The 20,963-nt window shown below is 30.7% G+C and overlaps 1 protein-coding gene across 3 annotated transcripts; it reads right to left on the bottom strand.

Moving 5' to 3' along the window:
- Nucleotides 1-4,022: 4,022 nt before the first annotated feature.
- Nucleotides 4,023-20,744, bottom strand: LOC134701728 (lysosomal protective protein-like). 3 transcript variants are annotated; one of them, XM_063562873.1, is made up of 12 exons: nt 20,656-20,744; nt 17,026-17,201; nt 15,228-15,339; nt 14,823-14,873; nt 13,940-14,274; nt 13,288-13,381; nt 12,402-12,572; nt 8,980-9,128; nt 8,310-8,385; nt 6,935-7,021; nt 6,315-6,422; nt 4,023-4,184 (listed from the first exon to the last, which is right to left on the bottom strand). In XM_063562873.1, the coding sequence occupies exons 2-12, from the start codon at nt 17,190-17,192 to the stop codon at nt 4,098-4,100; spliced, it is 1,437 nt and encodes a 478-aa protein (XP_063418943.1). In that variant the 5' UTR covers nt 17,193-17,201; nt 20,656-20,744; the 3' UTR covers nt 4,023-4,097. The 3 variants fall into 3 exon arrangements, with proteins under 3 accessions (XP_063418943.1, XP_063418944.1, XP_063418942.1); XM_063562874.1 differs by having other exon boundaries at nt 4,029-4,184; nt 20,633-20,744; XM_063562872.1 differs by lacking the exons at nt 8,310-8,385; nt 20,656-20,744 and adding an exon at nt 8,447-8,522 and having other exon boundaries at nt 4,029-4,184.
- Between the last annotated feature and the right edge of the window lie 219 nt (nt 20,745-20,963).

Genomic DNA, 20,963 nt, shown 5'->3' with positions numbered 1-20,963 from the left:
GCAATTCACCTGAAAAACCAGCTACCCAATTCGGCTGAAAATTTCAGGACAGGTTGCCTTGACCTAATAAATTAAAATAAACCTTTAACTTCTTGTCTTATATGGTCTAAATGCTGGAGTTTTTGAGATATAAGCCAAAAACTGCATTTTATCCTGTGTTCTATTTTTAGCCATGACAGCTTTTTGACGAAATAGAAAATAAAACACAAACTTTATTTTATATACACCCTACTGATCATTCAGTTGAAGTTTGGTTGAATTTGGTTGAGTAGTTTTAAAGGAGAAGATTTTTTAAAGTTAGCAAATGTTATGAACAAATTGAAAAAAATTGTCATTAAAGGACAATAACCCCTTAAGGGGTCAATTGACAATTTTGGTCATATTAACTTATTTGTAGATCTTACTTTGCTGATCATTTTTGCTGTTTACAGTTTATCTTTATCTATAATGATATTCAAGATAATGACCAAAAACTGCAAAATTTCCTTAAAATTACCAATCAAGTGGCAGCAACCCAACAATGGGTTGTTAAGTTCATCTGAAAATTTCAGGGCTGATAGATCTTGACCAAATGAACATTTTTACCTAGTCAGATTTGCTCTAAATGCTTTCTATTTTTAGATATAAGCCAAAAACTGCATTTGGCCCCTATGTTCTATTTTTAGCAATGGCGACCATGTTTGTTGATAGATCAAAACTTCGAATACAATTTATATACTAGATACCCTAAGGAACATTCAGTTAAAGTTTGGAAGTATTTGGCCTAGTAGTTTCAGAGATGACGATTTTTGTAAAAGTTAATTAAGATTAAACAAAAAATGGTTAAAAATTGACTATAAAAGGCAATAACTCCTAAAGGGGTCAATTGACAATTTTGGTCATATTAACTTATTTGTAGATCTTACTTTGCTGATCATTTTTGCCGTTTACAGTTTATCCTTATCTATAATAATATTCAAGATAATGACAAAAAACTGCAAAATTTCCTTGAAATTACCAATTAAGTGGCAGCAACCCAACAATGGATTGTTTGATTCATCTGAAAATTTCAGGGCTGATAGATCTTGACCTAATGAACATTTTTACCCCATGTCAGATTTGCTCTAAATGCTTTTGTTTTTGAGATATAAGCCAAAAACTGCATTTGACCCCTATGTTCTATTTTTAGCAATGGCGACCATGTTTGTTGATAGATCATAACTTCGGATACAATTTATAGACTAGATATCCTAAGGAACATTCAGTTAAAGTTTGGAAGTATTTGGCCCAGTAGTTTCAGAGGAGAAGATTCTTGAAAAAGTTTAAAACGACAGACGACGACGACAGACGACGGAGCCAAGTGATGGCATAAGCTCACTTGGCCCTTCGGGCCAGGTGAGCTAAAAAGAAGGCCAAAATGGATCACTTTCATCATGTTTCATATATATTTAAATGTACTACATGTACTGTAAATGCAGATATTGATGTGCCTTTTTTTTTAATACAAAATCATAAAACTGAAAAATGTGAGATCTAATTGATGCAATTGCCAACATTTTGTTTGGGAAAAATCACTTCTGAAATTGTGAATGCAAGTTTTTATTACTGCTAAATGTTGCATTTTTTTGCATTTATATAAACATTGCAATACTTTTTGACTTTACAGTATATAGATAACACATCATGAAATATCAAATGAAAACGTACAAACAGCAAAAAAAGAAATGATGGATAGTTACACATGATGAAGCATGTAAGACATGACAAAGCACGAAAGTAAATAATTTTATTGAGCATTGCACATAAAAAATCACAGATAAATCATAGCAATTTAATAATATAACAATAATTCTACAAGCTTTAAGTATCAGTTTTTAAAACATTTATGCAATTTTCAAAAATAAAAGAGAAACCAAATCTGTTATTTCATATCTCTACATACAAAATAACAATTTGGAATGATGCAGCTGTTTTAATACCAGTAGTGACATATTTTTTCAAAACATGAACACCAATTATCCTTGCAGTCAATATATACATCAGCAGAACTGAATGATTAAATATTTCAATTCATATTGCACTTTGCACAACAAAATAGAACAATATCTAATCAATATGTGACGAAGTATAACTTGTACATTGAGAATTTTTCAAATCAAATGCTTAGATATGAGAAATAATATAAACTTTAGGTGGAGATGAAAACAAACAAAACAGAAAAAAGAAGAGCAGCAGCTTATCCTAGTCCAGCCTATATTTTACATTAGACCCTTCTGGCAAATATTCCTGATAAAAAGAAATTTCAAATTTCAAAACTTGCCATTCATAATTTTTCATTTTTTATGCTTTAAAAAAAATAATGTATCATACAGTAATGTCAAAAAAATATATGTCTTATACAGTTAGCTGTGTATATATACTATGATTTTTTACCCCGTAAACTTAAGTTACCAAAATTACACACAGTCTAGTGCAAAATTATCATTAACCACTAAATGTTATATACAAACATTAATCATAACAAATAAGGAAGATTATGTTGGGGTTTATGCATTAAGTAGCAATTCCTTGATAGTATGATTTAATTTAATGATAGACAAGAGCTTGCAAGCAATATTCTTAATGCAGAATTGAGAAACCTTAATCTCACCTTGAAAAGTAACAGGAACTTTGTAATACTGTTACATGTACTTATCAAAGGAGTAAGTTCGGTAAGGGCCATATTTGGCCCCAATTATAAAGTTCAAAGTTGCATGACAATACATGCTTTAAGTTGCCTTAAAAACATGTTAGAAAGTTAAACAGAACAGTTTTTGTCAAAGTTTAATTCTTACACGTTGGTTTTTACATCCATAAAAGGTCAATTTAAGGGATTTAGGTGAAATTTGACAAAATCAGCTTGATTTCAACCAAATAAAGGACCAGGAAACATAGAGCGCAGGCGTCGACAAGCTTAAAATTCATACAACATATGTGAAATGTCTTCACAAACATTATTTTAAAAGATCTTTGTTGTCGACGTATGCGCTCTATGTTTCCAGTCCAATAATCTATGGAAATTTACCCATTTTCATTGATTTTTCGTGAAAAATCAACATGAGAACAACTTGTGACATCATAATGAAACGCAGAAACGTAGAAATTTCAAGAAAATGGTTTATATTCTAGCTAGTCAATGTATTAGCTATAATTTATCGTGATATTGGTCGATAAATCCGAGTTTGAAATTTACGCTAATAAAGGGGGCCATTTTAGGACCTTATCGAACATACTCCTTTACAAATGTTATATAAATAAATGCATACACATACTATATATCAAACAGTTCATACATATATACTTTATATAAGCAGTACTTATACAACAAATAAACTTGAACATTCAAAATAGAACAGTTGGTATTTCTTCAAGGTACATAACTCCAGTCTAACACTTGGATTTCCTGAGAAATTTTAAAACAAATTATCGTTATCTAAACAAAATGTGTTTTAAGCAACACTTCAATGATGCTGACAAAGTATGGGTAACAAAAATTTTGTTTAAGGCTTATGTAATTTTGCAGGGATCTAAAGAATGCAAAACTTTTGATAAGTAAAAATATACAACAAAGGTGTTCAAAAGCTAATATTGGTAACATCATATAAGGCAAAATAAATTTGGATAGTAATGAAGAACTCACTAGTCTCTAAGGAAATTATGGTCTAATATGTAAACTTTTGTACTTTGAAATCTGTTGTGTAAACATTATTTATTTTCTAGTGACTTGCCCACATTTGTTTTTTTAGATATTTTACAGAAACTGAAACCCTACAAAGGATCAAACAAAAATGGATTATACAGTTACTCACACTCCTTTACTGACATTTTATTCTTCTGATATAAAATAATGCCTTTATATTTCTAACAGCCATCAATTTCCTATATACCCTTTGCATATAATATCTTCTTCTTGATTGCTTACGAACCTCATATGATGAAAAAATGAGGGTGAAAAGTATAATAAGATTGTAATGTTTCGATATCATATATTAATTTTCTTTTAAAAGTTTATGAGCACATTGAGCTAATTTCTCTTCTAGGCCTGTATACTGGAATGTAATGCTAGAACTTAATCACATTTACTGGAATGGCTTGTCTTGTAAATAGTTGGTGATCATCATTAGTGCTGGTTGTGGTTTGTCTGTTGGAACCATGTGACCTGCTCCCTACAAATAACAATTAAATCACACAATGTACAATTGAATATTGTTATCTCCACAAAATATGTTCAAAATCAATTATTTTGTCAGTGAAACAAAATTTCTTTCGTACAAGGGTGAGGATTAGGGCACCATAAAACCTTGTCAAACTCACAATTTTTATTAGCAAAGAACCTGTAACAAATTAAGACCATGAAAAAACTAGAGGCTCCAAAGAGCCTGTGTCGCTCACCTTGGTCTATGTGAATATTAAACAAAGGACGCATTTGAATTCATGACAAAATTGTGTTTTGGTGATGGTGATGTGTTTGTATATCTTACTTTACTGAACATTATTGCTGCTTTATACAATCATTCTATCTATATTTAACTTGGCCTCAGAGCTTCAGTGGAAAATGTTAGTTAAAATTTACAAATTTTATGAAAATTGTTAAAAATTGACTATAAAGGGCAATAACTCCTTATGGGATCAATTGACCATTTAGGTCATGTTGAATTATTTTTAGGTGTTACTTTGCTGTACATTGTTTCCCTTTACAGTTTATCTTTATCTATAATAGTATTCAAGATAATAACAAAAAACGGTAAAATTTCCTTAAAATGACTAATTCAGGGGCAGCAACCTAACAGCAGTTTGTCCAATCCATCTGAAAATTTCATGGCAAATAGATCTTGACCTGATTAACAATTTTACTCCCTGTTAGGTTTGCTCTAAATGCTTTGGTTTTTGAGTTATAAGCAAAAAACTGCATTTTACCCCTATGTTCTATTTTTAGCCATGGCGGCCATCTTTGTTGGTTGGCCGGGTCACGCCACACAATTTTTAAACTAGATACCCCAATGATGATTGCGGCCAAGTTTGTTTAAATTTGGCCTGGTAGTTTCAGAGAAGAAGATTTTTGTAAAAGATTACCAAGATTTACGAAAAATGGTTAAAAATTGACTATAAAGGACAATAACTCCTAAAGTGGTCAACTGACCATTTTGGTTATGTTGACTTATTTGTAGATTTTACTTTGCTGAACATTATTGCTGTTTACAGTTTATCTCTATCTATAATAATATTCAAGATAATAACAAAAAACAGCAAAATTTCCCTAAAATTACCAATTCAGGGGCAGCAACCCAACAACAGGTTGTCCGATTCATCTGAAAATTTCAGGGCAGTTAGATCTTGACCTGATGAACATTTTTACCCCATGTCAGATTTGCTCTAAATGCTTTGGTTTTTGAGTTATAAGCCAAAAACTGCATTTTACCCCTATGTTCTATTTTTAGCCGTGGCGGCCATCTTGGTTGGTTGGCGGGGTCACCGGACACAATTTTTAAACTAGATACCCCAATGTTTGGATTAATTTGGCCCAGCAGTTTCAGAGGAGAAGATTTTTGTAAAAGTTAACGACGACGGACGCAGGACGACGGACGACGACGGACGACGCCGGACGCCGCCGGACGCCGGACGCCAAGTGATGAGAAAAGCTCACTTGGCCCTTCGGGCCAGGTGAGCTAAAAATAGTTGTTCAAATGGGATGACATTTTCCCCCTAAATTATAATCCAGTACATTTCTGAAACGGATAATTTTAAGGGATTTTGTTTATGTAACTAAGTGCTATTGCTATTTTAGAAGATATGAAACAAAGGAGCTACTAAATTGCAAGTATGTGACAGTTACTCTTCTAATCTTATCTGATCATGAATGTACAGGGCAAAAAAAATTATATATATATAACTATATTTTATTATAGTTTATTAACAATTGTAAATTAATCATTCTTTGTCTATTTTGTCGAGCCATGGCTGGTATCATGTATTTTATTTCTAATATTTCTGTTGTCCTAGTGGTTTTAAAAGATTTTTTTAAAATACCAATAAACTATAAATTTAGTAATTTCACTGCCTTTTTATGATCTTGTTTATTTAAGGACTCAATGTTGAAATCCCTTTAAGGTTGTCGTATGGTTAAAGTGTTTGACTCTTTCAGAACACATACTATATCCTAATGTATTGTTGGTTAATTTGTGTTGCTGTGTTGCTATCTAACATTTTCTTTCATTCATTTATACTAACTTTAATTTTATTTAAACTACACTTAATAATAATCAAATACTTCTTTACAAGACTTAAAAGTGACTTACCCTGACAGTAACAAGTGCTAAATTTTCAAACTGTTTCACAAATCCTGCAACCTGTGTACTGGTGGTGCCCTCTGGTGTATAATGCCAAGCTTTTCTTTCTGTCACCAACTAAAACATAAATATATATGTTCATGTATAAACATTTCTCTTCCTCATATGATGTCAGTACTGTAAATTCAGGAACTATTGCATGCATTTATTATTGCAATTTTGTCATTTTATACTAAAATGTGTATTCAATTTTTTCTATATTGTAAAAAAAATCCATTTAATTCTTTTTAAACAAATAAAACTTTTAAAACAAATAAAATGTGAGTTTAATAAAAAAATTTTATTATATTCCTGTTAATTTTTCACAACAAAAACGTCGCAATACTTTCCGAATTTACAATATTAAGATGCTCCAATTATGCATAAATTTTGAACATTTTAATGTTTTAACTTCATACTTTTCTTATAACAATAAAAATAATAATAAAATTCATTCTTCTTTCTACTCTTTTTTTAAATTTCTTCAACCAATTTACCAGTTAATATAATATGAACATTTATTTACTAACATCATTTTGAAACAAAAGGTTTTGATTACTTATCGTACAGTCCTAGTTGTTAATACAAACCTTTTGATTGAGACTCTCCACAAACCACTCATCTCCAAGGAAGTTACAAGCCATGTCTACATCTCCATTATATACCATTACCTTTTTCTGTAAGGGAAACCAAGCATAACATTATCTTTACTATAAAATATTTGAATTTCTACCCTTCTCGTCTAAACTCAACCAATTCAGTTCCACCAGAAGGAGAGTAAGAAGGAGAGTAGCAAATTCACCAGAGGATTGCTGATAGTTATCTGCTCGATATTCTTTCATTTGATCTTATTTACCGAGAAATGATTTTATTTTTGTCAATGAAGGATAATTAATCATCAAATCATGTAGGCACATTAACTTTAAGAAACAAATATCTATTTTCTCTCCATATTCAATAAGATGTCATTTCAAATAAAACTAATTTCTACAAGTTATACATGGAATATATATCTTTTAAATTGTATAAGTAATTTAGTAACAAAGAAACCCCAGAAAAACCTTGTCTATCTTTCAGTGAAGGCTTACAATTCCTGTATCACAGTGTTGTAAACATGAAATTAAGGACACTATCCAAACTAGAAGGAATGCTTCACATCTGAATTTTTTTCTTGTTTTATTTTATGTTGACTAACTTGACTTATTTTTGCTTCCATTCAAGTCGTAATGAGTTTTATTACTATGGTTACTATTCCATTAACCCAAATAATTCAGTCATTATATTTCACAGATCTATGATGGCTACATTAACATTACATTCCTAGTGTGGAAGGAAATCTGACACAGAGAGGGATTTAATTATTCAAGTTAATATTCCATATCTAATCAAAATGCATTTCAATGAGTTAGGATTTATTGCATTCTTGTATAATACTTGAGTTTCAGAAGAAAAAACAATCTTTTTATCTTTTGACTGTTAGCATGAAAAAGATTTTAAATCAAATGTCTAATTGTTAGTTCTGGAGAAGTGCTTTGCAGTTATCTGAAAACTAGCTTAAGTACTTGGGTTAACATATATGTTAATAGGAGTTAGTACTATGAGTCAATGCAATTATTCAAACTGTTGAAATTACTACACAAAATAGAGTAAATAGAGTAAATTTCAATGTAAAATTCCTTGGAATCTATGTAGAAAGTTTTTCCCACCCACAAATATCAATCTGTAAAATACATTAAACAACTAAGAACTTTACTCTTATTAAAGACTTTTTCATAATAGTAAATAATTTTAAAAGTGAAAAGCAACAAGAAAGAACAGAGGACAGACTGGCAACTACAAATGATCTGTACTAAACATGTAAGCAGTAAAGCTCCAGAGTTAGTAAATTAATAATATAAAATTGCCATGCACATGCCTACTAGCCATGCTCTATAAAAGAAAAACAACATGCACACGTTCACTTGCCTTGGCTAACAAGACCTTCTGATATTGTTTATCCATGGTGGAATATATACGCTTATATCCCATTCCTACAACGGCACTGGAAAAAAATCAAGATAGAATTTTTTAAAACAGGAACATTTATTAGTTACTTTGCTCACCTTGGCCAATAGTATTTTGTTATATTGTTCTTTCATTGAGTCATATTTCCTGCCATAATTCAAATTTATATCTGCACTGCAAATAAAACATGAACAAAATGTACTAATATTACTTTATAATTTTCAACTTTCTTTTTGAACATATAGTGTTTACATACATGTACAGTATGGAGTATTTGGAAGGTCAGGGACTGTGGTTATATGCAAGGGTGATTGCAGTAAAATTACTGTTTATAAATTTCTCACTGAACTAGTACACATTTTTATTCAGGGGCCAGCTGAAGACCACCTCCAGATGTGGGATTTTCTCACTGTTTTCAAGACCCATTGGTTGCCTTTAACTGTTTTCTGCACTATAGTCAGGTTGTTGTCTCTTTGACACATTCACCATTTACCATTTTATTGCATTGTAACCTATACTCAACAGACAAATCTCAGGAGTGTAGCTAAATGCCATGTAGTATTGTGACCTGATAGAAATCCTACTTTACATATTACAATGAAGCTCCCTTACTGATTTTAAACCTACATACCTACAGATATCCCACTTTTGCACCATATCAGGTATGTGTAATTGTTTCCTAACTTCAGCAGTGTTCAGGTACTTGACAACATTACTGTAGTTCAGACATGGAGGTGTTAATCTAAGGTGATCTTCTACATTTGTGAAGTCTTGGATAAACTATAAAATAAAGGGCATATAATATTTACTGTATAGTCAGTATATTCAAAGACATCTTATATTGTTAGAATTAGACTAGTGTGAGCTGATGTTCCAGAAACTTTTAAAACTTATTAAATATGTAGAAAATACATGTATGTACATATACCAAAGATAATTATACATTTTGTAAGGATATTTTTTTTTTTTTTAATGTTTCTATATGGGACCAGTATAGACCTGGCCCCGGCGCCATAAAACTTTTTTTTGCTGAGTAAAAAAATATTCTCAGAATGAATTATTTTACTCAGCTAAGAATGAGAACTTTTTTATCCGCCATAAGAAAATATTCTCAACGTTGAGAATATTCTCAGCTGAGTATTTTTGTTCTCAGTTGAGAATTTTTTTCTCAGTGATGTAAGCGTTAAAATAGATGTTTGAAAACTAAAAAGTGTACCAAACTTCGCAAATTGCAGGTTTTATCTCTTTATCAACAATGTCAAACATAAAAAAAAATCAATGATGGATGAAATGACAAGTAGCATTTTGTAAGCATTGGTAAATGGAAACCGCGCACTTTGTAAGCATCTGTAAATGGGCAGAAACTGAGAAAGTCACAGGATATAAAGTCACAAATAATTTGTGGACAATTGTTTGAAATAAAAGACAAAGATCTCAAAATATTTAAGTTATTTACCCGAAGCTTGTTATAAATATATATATTACTTTTTAATGAGTTTCAGTTTTTTTATTTTTTTTATAAAGATTATGTCTCTGTTAAAACATTACACATTAAGACATAATAATGGTATTCCTTAATTATATGTCTCTGATTATACCATAATTTATTCCAAATTATTTCAGTTTGGAAAACTAGACAAAGTTGAAAACTGCATAGATTTGTTAAGCATGTAATATGCGTGGAATGGTCTATTCTAAATAAACACCTAGTTTGAAGATAATTTCTACATCCAACAGATTTATATCGGTGCCAGCATTTATTTTCATACAACTTCTGTCTAAGATGCACGTTTTAATGGTTATGTTTTATTAATAATGGCAAAATCTTCAAAATTTTATCTCCTTGGATTGTAATATGAGTTGACGTTTACGTGAAGGGTGCTTTCTTTCACGTCCGCACTTCTATCCAGTATGGCATGCCTAATAAACATTAAGACGGATCAATAACATACATTATGAATTCAGACGACACATAAGAAGACACTATGTGACATTTTTTAGTTAATTGTTTATAACTTTTTTTTCTCAGATCTATAAACAAACAAAAAAACAAAACACAACAAAAAACCAACAAACCGGATATTTTTATAATATGAAAGCAAGTAAATAATTGTAATCAATATTCAAGATACATGTATGTAACTTTTAATATAAATTTGATACAGAATTTAAAGGGATTTAATAACTAATCAAGTAGTCATAAAAATTGCTCAGCAAGCAGCATAATGAGGTGAATATCATATTGCACAGGAAGAGAAATTGAACGTATGACGTCGTGTGAGAAGGCATGACATATATATTACCCATTTCATTTTTTAAAAACACCAAGTGTTCAAACATTCTTTTTCAAAAATAAAACAGTTGAATAGAACCAACTGCAAAACTATCCGCCACAATGATATATGAGGGTCTTTATAAGGAGTAGGGGGATTGGGGGGGTTCGTATTTTGTAAGAAATATTTATTTTGTAAAATTCTTCTGTTCTGATCGTGCATATGGGAATTTCCTTCTGTATCATGATTTTCACATGATAGATTTTTCGTTTGTATCTCCCCTGAATCTGTTACTGTACTGCACAAATTAGACATTTATCAATTTCATACCTGTTTAAAGCCAAACAGGGGGGAAATTATTTTACATCTTTGTAGAAATGGTGACATTATGTATATTTGATTATACATATATTTGGTTTGTAGATATGAGGTACCAATATTGCAATATTATTAGGGTACCTGATGCAGTAGTAAATTGTAAAAAGTAGTTATAAGAGAGATTAATCTAAAAAGAAAGAAAAACCATCACATAAACTATATTTTATCCTTGATAGGCCCAACTGTCTAACATAATAAAGGGTTATTGCATGAATATTGGGGAATATTGTCCTGAGTAGAATTTTATATTGCACGAGCTTGCGAGTGCAATATATGTTCTACGAGGGATAATATTCCCCAATATTCATGCAATAACCCTTTATTGTATAGCAATATAATATTTGAAAGTGAAAATTGGTTTAAACTGAGGTTTTATCGTTGATGACGTCATGAATTTTGAAGATTTATTGCACTAGTGCAATAATGGAATTTATTGCACGCTAACTTTTGGTTACTTTCTGTGGGAAATATTAAATTGCTATACAATAATATCAATTATTGTCTATATCTCAAATACTTTGGAGAATATCAAAATATATTTAACATTTATTGCGCGTGGTAGTGAAGAAAAAACTTATATGTACCTCAAAAAAATTCAAATAAAATGGTTTCCGTTCTATAATATCAGTCAAATAGCCCTCACCAAAAAAAATGTTCGCTCAAATATCCGATGCCCTCTAAAATGTGGGTAATTTCTTAAAACAAAGGAGCAGTGAAGCTGTTTCACACTAGAATAAAAAAGTATTTCAATCTTTTCTTAAATTCATAGTATCATAGAACTGTATGTACTTTTTTTGTTTGTTTTAACAACAGTTTGATTGCATAATTTAAATCAATCAACAAATTATGAACTCTGGAAAAAAGCCTGAAACCTCAATTTTTACAGTTTTTGACAAAATTGAGTAATTATTCTACAAAATATATGAAAAAGACGACGTTAACCAAACAAAAATTTTGGACTAAATAAATATGTGTATGCTCTTTTTGGATACAACTTGGTTTGTGTAGATTAGTGACGTTCTTCAAAATTAAAAAAAATATTATTAACAATTGTAATTTTATATCAAATACCCTAAATAGCAACATTTAAGATTTTTTTTTATACTTAAGTATGCTTTTGGCCATACTCAAATATTTAAGAATATTCTTAACTTTGAGTAAAAAAATCTGAGAATTTTTTTATGGCCGTGTATTTTGCTGAGAATAAAAAAATTGAGAAAATTCTCAGGCTGAGTAAAAAAACTGTACTCAAATAGTTTTATGGCGCCGGGGCCAGTAGTTACCAATGGCCTGGTCCATACTATTTGTTGTCAACATTGATTTGATACAGTTACTTGTATAAATTCTAAATAATTTTAAAGATCAAGCTTATCAAACCAAACATTAAATGATATTACTTTACCTTCATTTTCTGTAAAAGATATGGATTATTCTTCATTTGCCACTTCTGATGTGTGAATGCCACTTTGTTCGTTTCTTCATCAAAATAGATGCCATTGCCACCTTCACATGTACCATACAAGTTATACTCATTTAAACCACTGCCATACACAATCTCAGTTACAGGACTCAACTGTGTAGTAAATACAAACATAACATGAACACATGAATAAAATACAAACATAACATGAACACATGAATAAAATACAAACATAACATGAACACATGAATAAAATACAAACATAAATTGAACACATGCTAAACAAGTATATATGTCTATGGTATAGGACACCATGCCCTGCTCACACTATCACAACACAACATTCAATGAACTGTGAACCATAGGATACCATGCCCTGTACACAGCTGCAAAATCCTGGTGAAACTTTGATTTGGTTTATATCATAAAAGATCACATTATAAAAACATGTGTCTTTATGATTTAAAGATCGAAATAACTTAAATAAAACAGATTGTTTTTAAACCTACATACCAATATCCACAACTGATAATTTTGAAATAGACCAATATTTAAGATTGGAATTATATACTGTGGATTCAATATTATTTATGGGATACTAATTTTGGGGGATTTCCATGCAAACAAAGCACAAATCTAAATGTTCAAAGTATGTATTTTCTATAGGTTTGTGTACGTAAGTACTTTGGCAAAACTATAAAATCAAAAATACATAAAATACAATTTTTCCTCTTTTATTGAAAATGTGTTCTCATAAAAATAATGGAATCTGCAGTACAAGTGATTACATGTACATCAAATACCATAACATAATGACATACTATATTTTATAAATCACGCCATAATACATTTCTTTATAATAACTTACAGCTTTGCCACATTCCTCCTTTCCTCTGCTTTGTGAAAATGCACATCTAGTCATGTTACCCTGACAACAGTACTTTGATAAATCACTCCACAAACTGAAAGTAAATACAAAATACTCATTTACATGGGAGTGCAAAACAAGAGTACAAAATGAAGATAAAATGGTGAATGCATTAAGTTAAACTTTTCTTGTTCTCTAGGATATTTCACAAGAACAACAGCTTATTGCATTCAACTTTGAAAAGTCTGACTTAAAACTTAGTAGATTCCTATACAGTGTAATAATACTTAATTTTATTGGCAGTGAAAAGCAAAGATTAATCATAACTTAATTGCATTTAGATTAGACCGTTGGTTTTCCAGTTTGAATGGTTTTGCCTTCTTAGCTTGCTGCTCGGTGTGAGCCAAGGCTTCAAGTTGAAGACCTATAATGGTTTAAATTGCTACTTAGATGGAGAGTTGTCTCATTGACACTCATACCACATCTTCCTATATCTATTAATTGTGCACACTTATTGTTTTCTCTTCATTAAAGAAAAATATTATTTGATAGGGGCTACAATATGATAGTTAGGAGATGGAGGAATTATAGTATAATCATAATTATATGAACAGACCACAACTGTTAACAGAAACGACAAACACAAATTTACCTGTCCCCAATCAATCCATGATAATAGGCAAAGTAGACAAGAGAATCAGAATTCATTTCGTCATCAGATAATCCATTTCCTACAACAAAGCCTTTAAAGTTGATAGCAGTATCATCAACAACTCTAGCAGACAGTGTGGGAACATAAATACCACCATAGCTTTCACCAGTTATATAGAAATTGTTTTTGGCATATTCTGGAAACTTTAGGAAGAAATTTTTCAATGCCATGTGATTGTCTAGCGCCACTTGATCATCGTCTGTAGTGTAGTTTTTATCCTGTGAGTAAGAGAATCCTACTCCAGCTGGAGCCTCCAGATACATCATATTAGCTACCTAATTTAAAGATAATCAAATATTTATAAGAATGTCTGTGATGTCCTGCCAGAAAAAAATACTAAAAGGTCTCTGAGGGTAGTAAGGACCTTTACCGTCAGACGTCAACTGGCCAATTTCGGCTACCGTTAGTTTCAAATTGGTTAAAATTTTCCCATCGTCATGCATCTAAAATTATTTTTAACGTCATTTAGCAAGAATTATTACCGTTATTCGTCATGAAGGTACCTCCATTACTACCCTCATCTCTAGTATCAGTAAACAGAAAGCAGGTGTTTGAAAGTTCCAAAAAAAGCAAGCCACTAAAGAATGTGCCTTCGACAAATAAAAAATAAGCTTTACTATAAATCAATGATAGTCAGGTGGCTAAGGTGAGTCTTGAGAAATGTGTGAGACTTGCTGAATTATATATAAAGGGGAACTTTCATATGTAAATCTTTAACTGAGAATCTATTAAACATTTATTTCAAACTGCTTTAAATTTCAAAAGGGTTCTTTTTTTCTTTAATCATATTTCAGACTGCATTTGTAAATAAAAGTCAACTTACATTATTCCAGGCGTGTGGATTGTATGATACACTAGCTCCATCTTTACCAATCTAAAAATAGAAATCATCCATGCATAAAATATCACTCTTTGAAGTTATCATTAAACTATTACAAGCTTATTTTTAAAGTCACATTTATATAGTGAAGAAGTCGAAAATTCTGCTTAACACAATAAATATGTCATTTTGTTCTAAATTTTATAAACCATACTAACAATTTATATGTATTAAAACTTTCCTTTTTTTCAATTTTCGTCATTCAAATTAAAGATAATGTTAAACTGAAATTACTTTTCAAATTCTTGGTTAGAACATAGAAGGCAAACGAATATTATCAATTATGCAGATGCCTACAATGTATATCAATTCTAAACATGCACATTCATGCAGTAAACGTTTTTTTACCCTAAAAGGTCCATGTTCTGAGAGTAAACCTAAATCAGAACTGCATCCGGGTCCCCCATTCATCCACAGAACCAGAGGATCTTCTGATGGTTTATTGGCTGACTGTACAAACCTAGGTTAAAATAAAGATGATATTTAATTCACTAAATAATATCAGATTATAACATGGCATTTATCATATCGCATGTATTATCAGGCCTAGGTTTAATATCAGCCCAAGAGCCGCATGGCTCGAGGGCTGATATTGACCAAGGGCTGATAATACATGCGATATGAAAAATGACATGTTATGATCTTTTTATCATATGCTTCAACAATGGAGAAAAATAACAGATTCATATATTGATTCTTTTACGTGGTTCTAAATTAGAACTTCAAAGAGTGAAAAGTTTACGGATGTCGAATTTAGTACATACGATATGAAATCTTTCTATCATATACACTGTACCCAAACAGAAGAGAAAAATATCTAAATATGTACAAACCGACAAAAAGAAGTTATTCAACAATATTCATAATGAACACTGTTTCGAAAGTCAATTTTTTAAAGTAAATTTCTAAATTGTGTTTGAAACTTTTAAAAAAGCATTTATTTATTAATTTGTTTGTTTGCTTTTTTTTTGTTGTTTTTTTAATTATTTTACACAATATACTTTTCAGTATCTAAATAATTGTTTTGTACATTACTTTGTAATGTTTTCCACTGAAAATGTAGCATTGAGGTGTATTTTCCGGAATTTGCTGACTATCACCGGAATGCCATGCCATAACGTTACGGAAAGGCATGTGATAACAATCGAAGCATGTGATGAACTTTTCATATCAGCCCGCTAAGCACCAATTCGAAAAATATGGAGTTTACCTTTAATTTTATGCTATTATCATACAGTAAGAATCATATGTTATTTAGTCTAAGTATATGATAACTCTTTTTATAGTAGTACACAAGACACAACATCAACATAGAAAACTAAAGATTTTTGGTATCCTTAATTTGCATACTTAGTGCATGACAACTTCATTTCTCTACTTGAACTCAAGAGTATATCGAAAGGCACAAAAATCAAACCTATATTTTCTAGCCGCTAGTAAATATTTATAAGTCAGCATGTGTCTCAGTAAAGAAATAAATAGAATATTTGAATTGCAATGAATTGTATATTGTATCCTTCATATCCATTCAAACAATGTCAAATAGTGAAAAACAAAATTGATCAGGTAAAAATTTTAAAAGTAAATCTGGGTACAGTATATCTAATGGGACATGAATCTGATAGAATTGATAAAATCTCAAACTTTCTGACACTTCGTGAGAAGGATAGATTTTGGAAGCATCTGACTGCAAAACCATCCAGATTGCTCAATGAATTAACCACATTGTTACAAACATTCATCAGATATAAGTTTATCCTAAAGTAAATATATTTTATCATATGAAATTACCAGTATAAGTGTGATTTATTTGATGTAAATGGCTTTATATTGGTTTGTGAATTTCACAGTTACTGAGAATGCCATTGCATGGCACCATTTTTTTATAACATCATTTGCATTCTGTACCCTTCTGTGATGAAACAAATTAAAAGTGTTCATTATAGAGTTGACTTTAATTGACAAAATCCTCTTTATTGCCATGCTAATATTTACCCCTCAGATACTTAGAAATGATTTTTATCTTTAAACTTTAATTAGGAATTTTTAAGAAACCCTGATCATCCTGATGCTATAAATTGTAACACTTATAATATTCTATTTTCTATAAAACTATGATTTTGTTGTTTGTATACAATGTCCTTACCAGTAATGTAACTGTTTTGTTCCAGTAGCATTCAAATACCCAGAATACTGTTTCCAATATGGCTGCTTGTGTAGGCCTGGCATATATTTAATTTCGTCTGCAGGTGGCGCTCCATAACTCATATGAAGTGTCAAACTTATTGTCAACACTAGTACTGTAGTCCACATGTTGGTGATCTGAAACAAATTTGTTTTCTTTTATTTGCTCTCAATAATTACTATCACAGTATCAGCAAAGATGTGTCTATGGGGATAGATCTAGCTTGTATGAGTGAACAAGTATATATACAGTACTTTTAAGGAAATACTGAGATGGAAAACAAACATGGTCTGATGTCTGTCCTCCCATGACATACCATGTGTCTGTCTTGCCCTTAAGATAAATTAGGTCAAATAAATTAATATTAACACCTTGGTCATGTGGAATCATAAGTTAAAATCTTACACAATCTTACCAGGTGACTGATAAAAATATTACCATTTATACTTACTGATAATGAAAATGATAAAAATTGACCTTTTTCAAAGATAAATTTGATATACAAGTATATTTTTTGTGTTCTTCTTCTTATTAAAAAATTAGCATTGCAAAATGGCTCGTAGTTGTTATTATTGCTAAAAATTATAATCTTCAATCTGCATATTAAGTATATAGTTTGACATATGAATGTATGAAGCTAGATCAAGGCAAATCTTACAATAACTCAAAATGACAAAGGTAAAAATGAAAGGAATTTAACATTTCAAATAGTAACACATAAATCCTTCAATACAGTCACAGCACTGTAGGACACTTACAGGTCTGAATTGAGCAGCTGGTAGCTACATGTATCTAGGTCTCCTGATAGATATAAGGAAACCTTAACACATACTTTTTCCCACTGCTTGACTGCAGGGGTGTTTATTTTCACACCTCGTGCCACCTCTACAAAACTTAATACACTGATAGTACATGAAGTGAAATGTGTTTGATATGCATATGTTAATCTATTTCTGGTTGAAAAAAATTCTATGCCAAGTCTGTAAAATTTTGAAGATACTGAGGTCAATTCTAATCAACACAGCTCATATTCATATATTCGTAGTCTAATATAACTAGCATGACTAGTATTAAGTACATGTATTTTATTTAAAACATTTTGAAGCAGATTGCCTGTCACAAAAACAACATCTATATATATAGGACATTTTTCAAAATTGACATCAAACACACACACTCATCAGTAAAAAATATTACATCATACAATTCTTTTTCCACTGTCCACATTCCATTTAGTCAGCAGGTTGGGAACAACATCTCAAATAAAAGATAACATCTCAAAGTAATGATTATCCCTTCTATGAGGGTTTAATTTAAAGTATTAATCTTTTTATTCTTTTTTAAGGTACAATGTAAATGACCCCTTCTGAAGCCATTTTTGTACGATCTTTTCAAACTTCAATTGTATCAAAACTACAGATATAATGAATAAAAGAGATAGGCCATTTTGTACATGTCCCAAGGGGAAACTTGATGAAAAGCATTATTATATACTGATTCATTGCATTAAATAGAAAAAGAGAATTTGTGGCAAATATTAAACCAAGATTTTTTAAAGAAAATCCACAGCCTTTTATACAGAGTTATCAAAATTGAAGCATAGATTACCCACTTGCTTTTCTATGATACATGTATGCTAGCGTTTATTTTTTACAAAAAGCTCTAACCAACCTGTAATTTCCAAAATTCCTTGTGCTGAGTAATTTAAAGGCGAGAGCACATATAAGGTGTACTTGATTTGGTTCATATATTTATTTGTTTTAACCAATAACTACTTTTTTGTACATTAATAAACTTGTTTAAAGGAAATCAATGCTAGCACTGCATGTAATAATCCTATTACTATCAGTCATCTAATTGCCAAATATGAGAGTACAAGGGTTAATGCTGTGGATTTTCTATAAAATTTCCATTTTTAGCATTGAATCAACACAAATGTACAATGTACATAATCCTTAAAAACCAAGTGCTAGCTTCTTAAAATTAGTTCAAAAGAGAAAATATTTATATAATTTGCAGAAACTTTTCCCAAGGAACTATAAATCTATCTGGTATTGTATACACCTTATCTGCATTGCTATTTGGAAATCTGTATAACTTAACTAGAGAACCTGTCCCGTATGACAGAGAATCTGTCGCATACAACAATCACTTTTCCATTGTGGCGTCCAATATTTTCTATAATTATGAAGTCAAAATTTTATGGGAACTTTTGTGATGTCCAGTAAAGGCGGACAAATAATGATAAGTTGTATTGTCGCAACATGACTTTGAATTTTAAAATACTCATGGACTTCAATCTTCTTTGTCATCTAATAAAAATAAATAGCATGATTTTTCACCCTTAAAGCTGAGATTACTATAACACAGTAATCTCAGCTTAAAGGCTAAAAGCTCAGTTTTTCTTTTTAATTTTCTACAACAGCAAAATTACCTCTTGTCTGAGGGACATTGTCTCGTTTAAGGGTTACCATATTATTTTTTTTTTGGGGGGAGTGGGTTGTTCCCACCCTGATTTAGTCCAAATAATTATGACGTCTTGAAAGGCTATTATAATTTTTTCTTGGACACCTTTCTTGTTTGTCTCCACCATTATTCAGTCCAAATAACTGCTATTATACGAAGTCCCCAATAACAGTAGAAAATTCAATATTAAAAAAAAAAAATTGGGGAAAATTTCCCGAATTTTTCATTGTACTATTGAACTCAAAATCATTCAATTTTTTGTTGTGTTTTGAAATCCCGGACCTGCGCAGAAATCTACAATATACTTTCTTTTTCCGGTCTCAATTGTATGAATCTTTGAGTAAAATATATATTTATCAGTCTAGTATAAATAGGAAGGAACGCAATACAAGGCAATTTCATTTTTAAAATAATTCCTTGATATCGAAATTGTTACCTGATGATAGTGTTTCTTTGTTTACATACACCTAATGGCTATTTATTCCATTCCGGATAAGTTCTAAAATTACACAACTTTTTCATCCAGTTGAAGCTATCTGGGACCCTGTTTAAACAATTCACCATGCATGATACTTTTTAATGAGACCTGTTTATTTTTTACTTCAATTTTAATTTCGAAAAAAGTGGATCATACAATATCAAAGTTTCTTGATGATCACTTTCTAAAGTTTTTCCTCCCTCAGCTCACTGCTGATGACCTCCATTTTCGGCCTGCATAACCTAAACAGGAAGTTGCATAAATGACTGTTTTTTCCAGGAGTGGACTAAATAGCGATAAGGTGTATTGCATATGACGTCACAACAAAAAATCCCTAATAACAGAACCAAAATCAGAAACTTTACGGTATTTCCGTTTCTTTTTTTTAACAAATATTTAAGCTACAAAAAAAATCATCATACAGACTTCGTCCCCATTTACAGGTAATGCCTGCCTCATATTAATTTTTTCAAAGACACCCTGATTCAGAACCTGGTCTCTAAAATAAGGAAATCTTTGTTCAAGGTAAACCAGGAAGAAATAAAGAAAAAAATGTATTTGCTTTACCACTGGTAAAAGTTATGTTATGCACATGATATTGAGAAAACATATCTTTACATATACCTCTTTCAATGAAAAAAACCTACCAGAGAAATATTATTCAGTCATCAGTCATGAGATTCTTTCAAAGTTTGATCACGTGAATATTTTGTTCACGTGATATGTAATATATCTGATAACCAACTATTGAAAATTTTAAATATCACATGTTTTTAGTTGTTTTTACAATTCATTGCTTTTATAATTATTTTGTATGTTTGAAATTACCCCAAAATACGAATTATGTTCAACATTATCTGGAGATATGTATTGTTTAAGTCTCAATCAAAATTAAAATTAGTCATGTTTATTTATTTTCCTACTTTATCGTTGGTGATTGGTCTTACAGACGTTT

The sequence above is a fragment of the Mytilus trossulus genome, unplaced genomic scaffold (genome assembly GCF_036588685.1).
Source record: "Mytilus trossulus isolate FHL-02 unplaced genomic scaffold, PNRI_Mtr1.1.1.hap1 h1tg000261l__unscaffolded, whole genome shotgun sequence".
Classification (NCBI taxonomy): Eukaryota; Metazoa; Mollusca; class Bivalvia; order Mytilida; family Mytilidae; genus Mytilus; species Mytilus trossulus.
This window is presented reverse-complemented; position numbering and strand designations above follow the sequence as displayed.